This window comes from Colletes latitarsis, chromosome 1, assembly GCF_051014445.1.
Source record: "Colletes latitarsis isolate SP2378_abdomen chromosome 1, iyColLati1, whole genome shotgun sequence".
NCBI classification, from domain to species: domain Eukaryota; kingdom Metazoa; phylum Arthropoda; class Insecta; order Hymenoptera; family Colletidae; genus Colletes; species Colletes latitarsis.
In genome coordinates, this window is record NC_135134.1 from 46,321,181 (window position 1) to 46,328,654 (window position 7,474).

Here is a 7,474-nt window from a genome sequence, read left to right on the forward strand (position 1 = left end):
AACCATCTAGCGGTATCGTCTAGAGGCTGTGAATTTTATAGCTATAACGTAATATACGATTTGTTAAAAATTGATAAGCATAATATTTAACCAGAAAAATCATATTAAAGGACAAAAATTAACGGTTATTGAAATCTGAATCAATTTCGTCGAGAAAACCACTCGTAACTATCAATATAATAACTAAATTGCGGATGTTTATGCATATATGGTAAATTTCAATTCTCTAAACACTACAGAATGCACTTAAAATATAAAAATATAAGAAACACTTGAAGCATGATATGAATTATTATATTAAGGGGTTCAGACAATCCTCAAAACTCCCATTTCATTAATTCTATTAATAAAAATTTACATAAAGATCCTCAGTCTAATAATAACAATTATATAACAAATTTCTTTGAAATTCTGCTCCGGATGCTCCTCAAATAATTTTTTACAATGTATTTATACATACTCAACGCAAACATAGAAACAAGTAGTTATACAAATTTTAGATTACTTTCTAATTGTTTCGAAACAAAAGTTTCACTTTGTAGAGAATTCCATGGATGCTAGGCTGGCAACTAACGCGTTATTTCAATTCTAGAGACCATAGATCACGCTATCTAATTTTTAATAAATACGATAGCATACGCATTACTAGACACGACGCAAGAATTTATATTTTCAATTGTACAGGTGTCATTAATTAACAGCTCGTTCCTGTGCATCAATAAGGTGCCGCCGACGGCGTCGCAGGCGTCTAGAGATTAAAATTCCATTATGCAAATTGCTTGTAACACTTCGTTTGCATTCGATTACCTGCCCGAGAATTTCCTCATATATTACTGCCAGATAGCGTTACTAATGAGTACGGCATTTATCAATTTTGGCACTGATTGCTCCGAAGTGGCGGTATAAACGCGATGGAATCGTTAAAATCGATTCGCGTATCTTGCGGCGCACGTGACACCATAATAATCTACGGGAAAACAGAAAGTAAATTCAAAGTTACAAAGTACTTCTACATTTCAATGAAATAGTATACTTTTTCTCGAATCGAGCACCGATAACTATGTATAATAACTTACTTAACCAACGTAGTTTCAATTACTAATTGGAAGTAACGCGACCCTCGTCAGGAAAAATTAATTTTTATCCTTCAAGACTACGTGATAACGTCATCGGTTAAATAAAAAGTATATATACAAAACAGTGACAAAAAAGATTACGTACTATCATTTTCCACTATCAATCATCGGTATTACGTTATAATCGAACTCAACGACGTCTTGGTCGGCGTTCGCGACTAGAAACTTGGCGTAAGGGGAAATTACACGATTTTAATCAACGCGAATCGATCGACGAGAGTCGGAAGCCACGAAGGATATCGAGGAATCGAAGCAATCTATCGTCGCGTCAGCACGAGCTGAAAATGTCGCGCGGTGCACGCGTTGTTTCGCGGGATTTAATTGTTCCTTTACTGAAAGAAGACATGCACGAAAACGGTGACCTGTGCATCCGAACATGACCCGGTATTACGTGGTGCTCCATGACCTGTAAATAAATCTTCATTGAGTTCGGTAGCATAATGGTGTTCGCGCGGAGAACGCTTCAACGATCTCATTTGCGCAGCAGCCAGTAGTTCATTCGTAACTACCCATAGATTTACGGAATATGGCCCTGGAGGAAATTATAACAACACGCTGTACGAACTTGAAACAAAATTACGCTTTAACGTCTATTCGCGAGATCTGTTTGACCTACACTCGAACGTTGCTCGATGACCATTTGTGATATCGATCTCCGTCGAAGATACGGGAAACAAAGTAATTGCCAACGATCGATTTTAATTTGTTTAATCGGACTATGTACGAAGCAATCAACTCCGATATACGGATACGCGCTATAGAATATTATGTCAATGATCGAAAAATTCAACTCTAATTTCTAAATGTATATTTTTTTTAAGGAAGGTCGTAGTTGCTACCAATTTCCTTTTTTTATTTGAAATTACCTGTTACTTGTCACTTTTTTAATTAGACCAAAGTTTCGAATACTTTATTCCTTGCGATATTATGCACTTCTATTTTTCCTCTAATTTTCGTGGACGAAACGATTGTACCCGCGATCTCGCCGAACGAGCGAAATTGTGATTAATCGAATATGACGAAAAACGCGAGAACACGCCAACCTTCGAGCGGATCCAATTTTTCTTGTGGCGTCCCGAGAGTCTTTTAAACGGGTATTATGCAAATGTAATTGAAAATTCGAGGCGTGAAAGCGACCTCGACGAAGGTTCTTCTCCGTTCATCGCCGGACATAAATAACTGATGCGAAACACGCGAGTGAGAGTCGATGATAAAGTGAAACCACTTTGTAAGATGCACTTCGTCGCGATAAGAGAAACGCGAGGAACGTGTACCTTCGCAGATATGCTGATTCAATTATTTCTGTCATGTCGCCGGGGCCCACCCAAGCAGTCGCGGCTATTTTCTCTATTTACGATGAATTTTACTTCTCTCATTGAACACCTGTACCTCGATCGAAATTCCATTAAAACTCTGCTATATAATATTTTAGTCCATCTTCGCGAGTCCACCAGCGCTCGCGATATATCACCGGACAAGCTGATAAATCTTATCAGATTCAACCCTCCACGGACACGCTGTAATTTGACGCCTTGCCCAGACACGCTGGATCTTTTAAGATCGATCTATTCTTAAACGCGATCCAGCGGTACAAAAAAGTTATTGTGTTTTAAACAAATTCCTCGAGTTTCTTAGACGATAGACAATCTTAAAAGAAACGTGACTTTTACGGTTCATGATTTAATAATGAATTTAAACTAACGTCGTTAATAATGAAATTAACTTACTTGGACTAGCCTCAATATGAATTTTAATTTCTATCTTAAAGGTAACAAAAATCTCTGTATTTCGTTTACAGAATAGCAATTTAAATCAGTCATCTAAGTAGAATTATTTTATACGCGATTACAGAAAAATAGTTATGACGATTCTTTGCGATTTTGAAGCATTCTGTACGCGTCTTGGTCGTTTTCTTAATCGCGTTAGACGTGTTAGTTGTAAGTAAGCGCACCGGAACGTCGTTATATAAAACAAAGCGTTAAGAGGGAATTACTTTTCGATGAATCAACGTTATTTGGCCGGTGTGGAATATCCGTGACGTCAAAATTGACGATCACGTAATTCAGTATAGACAAGGTCTTGCCGGTGACCTTACCGAAGCCCCATCCCAGCGTCGTTCTATTCAAATCAGATAGGACCTCCTTTCATCCACTCACGTTAGACAGGCTGATTAAGTCTTACCCGGTGCTATTTTCGTACACTCTTGATTAAAAAACAGGAAATTCACGTCCACGGTCCCGCGGAGCCTTCGACAGTGGTTGCAATAAGGGTGGATTCATTTGCGTCGAACAAAGATTCTAATCAACGCTCTGGAATTTAATTACTTAATTCGGATCGGAGGTGAAGCGGCGCCGAAAGTCGTTTGCAAAGAAACGACATCTTTGTTGCGAGATCGTTAATTCGGCACCGAGCGATCGATCGCGAGATTAAAAATGTGTTCCGTGTTTTATTGGAGAACGTATTTTACAGACGAACTCAAAATCATAGGAGTAAACTATTTTCAAAGCTATTTTATACGAACGGAATTGTCAAAGCATTGTTTCGTGCTGGAAAAATAATAATTTAAAAATGATAAATGATCGAAAATTCAAAACTCGGTTTATATGCTTACGAGAATGTATTCGACACGTTAATGAATTATCTTTTAAATTATATTTAGTTGTACTGGGCTCTAGATGTTGTTTTGTAACAAGTAAACTTTCTGAGTGCTATCGTAACTGCAACGAAACAAAGTTTTATTAGCATCGTAATAAAATCAGAAGCTTGCATAAAACGACCTGTAAAAAGGAAGCAAGTATACACTCGTTGGATGAAAAACAACTTTGGGTTAAGGTTAAAAAATTTTAACAAACACATAAATCTTCAAATTTTACTTAATATATATAACTCTTCCAATTGAAATTGAAAATGATTGTCGAACAAAATGTTTAAATTCGAGTTATCGTTTCATTTTCGTACCAATCTTTAGGTACGGCCATTCGTCAGATCGAGCTATTGTCTGCCCTCAGACGGCTTCTATTTATAATTTCATCTCCAGCGATCGTGAGCGTTGCTAAGGGTCTTGGTTCCTCAGGAATCCTCTGAAAGTCGTCAGGTTGGACGCTGAAACTGACGCAACAGGGCATCGAATCATTTTTGGTACAGTTGCGTTTCATACTGGACGACGACATGTACATATCCGATACGTTCGCTCATTCTGAAACCGCGGCCATTGTACCGCTCAAATTGGCACATCTCTGATTAGAAACTTGTGCAGCTGTTCATTGTTACGTGGTCTGCGACTACGTGTGCGATGATACGACGCCCGTTGACGACGATTTAGAAGAAACTTCGTGCGCGAGTCTGATTAGTCAAAGAAGGCCATTGCCCAGTTTGCGTTACGCGTTTATCGCTCTCGAAAAATATTACGATAGACTTCTTTCGCTGATGTTTTTAACCTCTGGCACTACGGTTCACAGGACCCATTATTGTTCAATTATTTTATTTATTCACTCGTCAATCTTAAACACAGGCAAGCAAACGAGAACTTAAAACAGATCTTTTGCTCGAGAGATTCTGCTCTTCGTTACTAAATGTAACTTCATTTATTTCAATCTTTACATTCACCATTTCTTTTCGTAATTTCGCGTAGCTAAAGGTGGCAATTAATGGCATTAATGTCCCAGAGTAGCTGGCGGAAAGAGAAACAGAATAAAACTGATGAGCAAAGAAGACTTTTACGGTGAATTTTGTACAATTTTTTTAGCTGATCATGTAGAGTGTATCCAAGGTTTTGCAAATTTTACGAGATTTCTGACCTCTCTATAGCCAATATTTCGAGAGAATCGACTGCACGGATTATAAAATGGCCTACTGCGGCCGATCCGCGAGTGGTTGCGCAAGATGCAAAAGCATATCGCTAGGTATAAGGGTGTCCTAAGTCGTCGAAACGCACCGAACGCTTATTGATCTACTCGTATGCGAGAGGAGAGAAGAGAGACCAGGAGTCCAAAACGATGCTTGCGGTCGTTATGGATCGTGGATTCGATGGTGGCCCCGACGAAGGTCTGCGTAAAACGACCTCGACATTCGAATGTGTGCCGAGGACATCAGGAAGAACCAAGAAAACTGGTAGTCGAGCTTCTTGCCGAACCGTTCGGGGTCCTTTGATGTAAAAGCATTCAAAGAACCGTCGACGAGAGGCGATAGGAAGGTACCGGAAGAAGATAGTTTTCCTTTTGGGGATGGATACAAAAGCGACGCTAGTTTCTGCTTCGAAAAATTAACTCGCTGACGTTAGAATATTTTCATCCTTGAAATTTATGTAATTTTTATTAGGACGAAGAGATCGAAGGGTATTAACATTTTCATGGTTGAGTCTATAATGTTTAACGCGATGAAAAGACCAAGTATTTATTTGGTCGAATTGAAATTTTTTTAGTATTATCATCGTAAAGATGAGAGTGGAATATAAGGTACACCTGAACGCGACCTTATTCTTCTAGAAATTTGGCCAATCTTTCCTTTGATCGTCTTCTTCCACGCGAATAAAAGGCGTCTTTTTGTTCGCGCGAGGTAAGACGAAATTTCCAACCGTTTATACTTGAAAAACGCTTACGGATGCTTCTTAGATCGAAAGATTCCAGTCTTAACCTTTCTAAAATTACATATAACGAGATCGATAAATATTATTTAAACGAGGATTTATCTGCGTTTGAATATTCGGAAATATCTACATCGTTGTAGCATCGATTTGAACGCTTTAATTAAAATACTATCGTGTGATATTCTTCTCTCAGGACATTCTTCCATTCTGAAATTTCAAACAACTTTAATTTCTCCGCTAATATAATTATCGTCGAACTTATCGCCGTTGCAATAACTTTGCATATCGGAGTCGGACATTAAATAATCGTTTGGTCGATGGCGCGGTACCGTTGGAACTCCAATCGTCAGAATTAATTACGATTAATGTTAATCGATTAGTAAAATTAATCGCCAACAATTGGCAACCGAACGAATCGTAAATCGCTCGGGACGATTTAAATAATCGTTAGTCGTCTTTGACCATCGTTTTGCACTTTCTCTTACATTTATATTTATGTGTTAAAAGGCTGAAACGTCAAGATTGCTTTTCCAATAAACTCTTTATGATCTTCGTTATCAACTTCCATTAAACAAAGATATTTGCAGAGACACAATCTAGATTTTTACTTTCGCGAATTTTCCAAGTAATCGAAAAATCTCTCCGACATATCCAACTGGAGAAAAATAACAATTTAATCAACGACGGTCACAAAACTAACGATAATCGTTCGAAAGGTCGTAGCGAGCAATTTATAATTAATTTAATCTTTGCTTGTCACTGAACAGAAACAACGGTTCTTTGGTAAAATGACTTTATGATAAAAAAAACCCAACGTTTCGTACATCTTTGGGACGATCTCAGCGTCGCGACGACGGCTTCGGCTACGGTCATAAATAAGGGTAGAGCTATCGGTGCTAAACAATCGGAGTAAATGGAATCGTCGCGCTAGAATGGCTTCCCTAGCTGTTGTTCGCCGACGCAGCAGCCTTGTGCGGATATTTCCCGTATATTTTGCCGCTTCTGGTCATTCTGTAGTAAATCTGCTGACTCTGTATCGTGGACGCCGAGTTGGTCACGTGCGGCCCGTCGCCGGTGCAGAATCGTTTCACCCTCTTCATGCCGTGTTTGAACTTCCGTTGCAATATAGGGTTCTCCAGCCTCAGACGTTGCTGGTGCTTCGTCTGTATCGCCATCGACGACGCCTTCGCGATCGCCGACGTCGCGGTGTTACGTTTCTTCAGCAGCCTCAGCGGCGACACGGCCAGGATGGCTTTCGCGATGCTTCGTCTGCAACGCCAGAGAAACAGGGCCGTGGCGAACCACGCGAACCAGGGACCGGCCTTCGGACCCGGGGCTGGCTCCCTCGACCAGAGAAATAACATCTGGTGAACGAAAAATTGTTAGATTTTCGGCCATAAGTTGCTGAAGTGGGTAATATTTATTTTTGGATTAGATCGTTGTGTCTTGTAATCAAAAAACGATCGAAGAAAATGTTCGAAATTCGAGCTGAAACGAGATATTAGATTTTCTACTTTTTATTACAAACTCATTGGGACATAATTTTTAAATATTCTAAGTAAACTGATAAATTAAATTGAAATAAACTAGCTTATAACCTTGCTTCGTTCAGTGTATTTTAGATTGCAGATGTTTAATGTCGTATATTATATTTTATTATCGTTTGCAAATGACCACATACTTGCAATCGAAACATTATACCCTAATGAGCTGGTAACGAGGAAGCTTCCTTTCAGGTTGAATTAAGAGACCT

At 39.0% G+C, this 7,474-nt stretch overlaps 1 protein-coding gene across 1 annotated transcript; it reads right to left on the reverse strand.

Annotated features, from left to right (window-relative positions):
• Nucleotides 1-6,662: 6,662 nt before the first annotated feature.
• On the reverse strand, nucleotides 6,663-7,085 carry LOC143344094 (uncharacterized). Its single transcript, XM_076769765.1, has one exon. The coding sequence runs from the start codon at nucleotides 7,083-7,085 to the stop codon at nucleotides 6,663-6,665; it is 423 nt and encodes a 140-aa protein (XP_076625880.1).
• Between the last annotated feature and the right edge of the window lie 389 nt (nucleotides 7,086-7,474).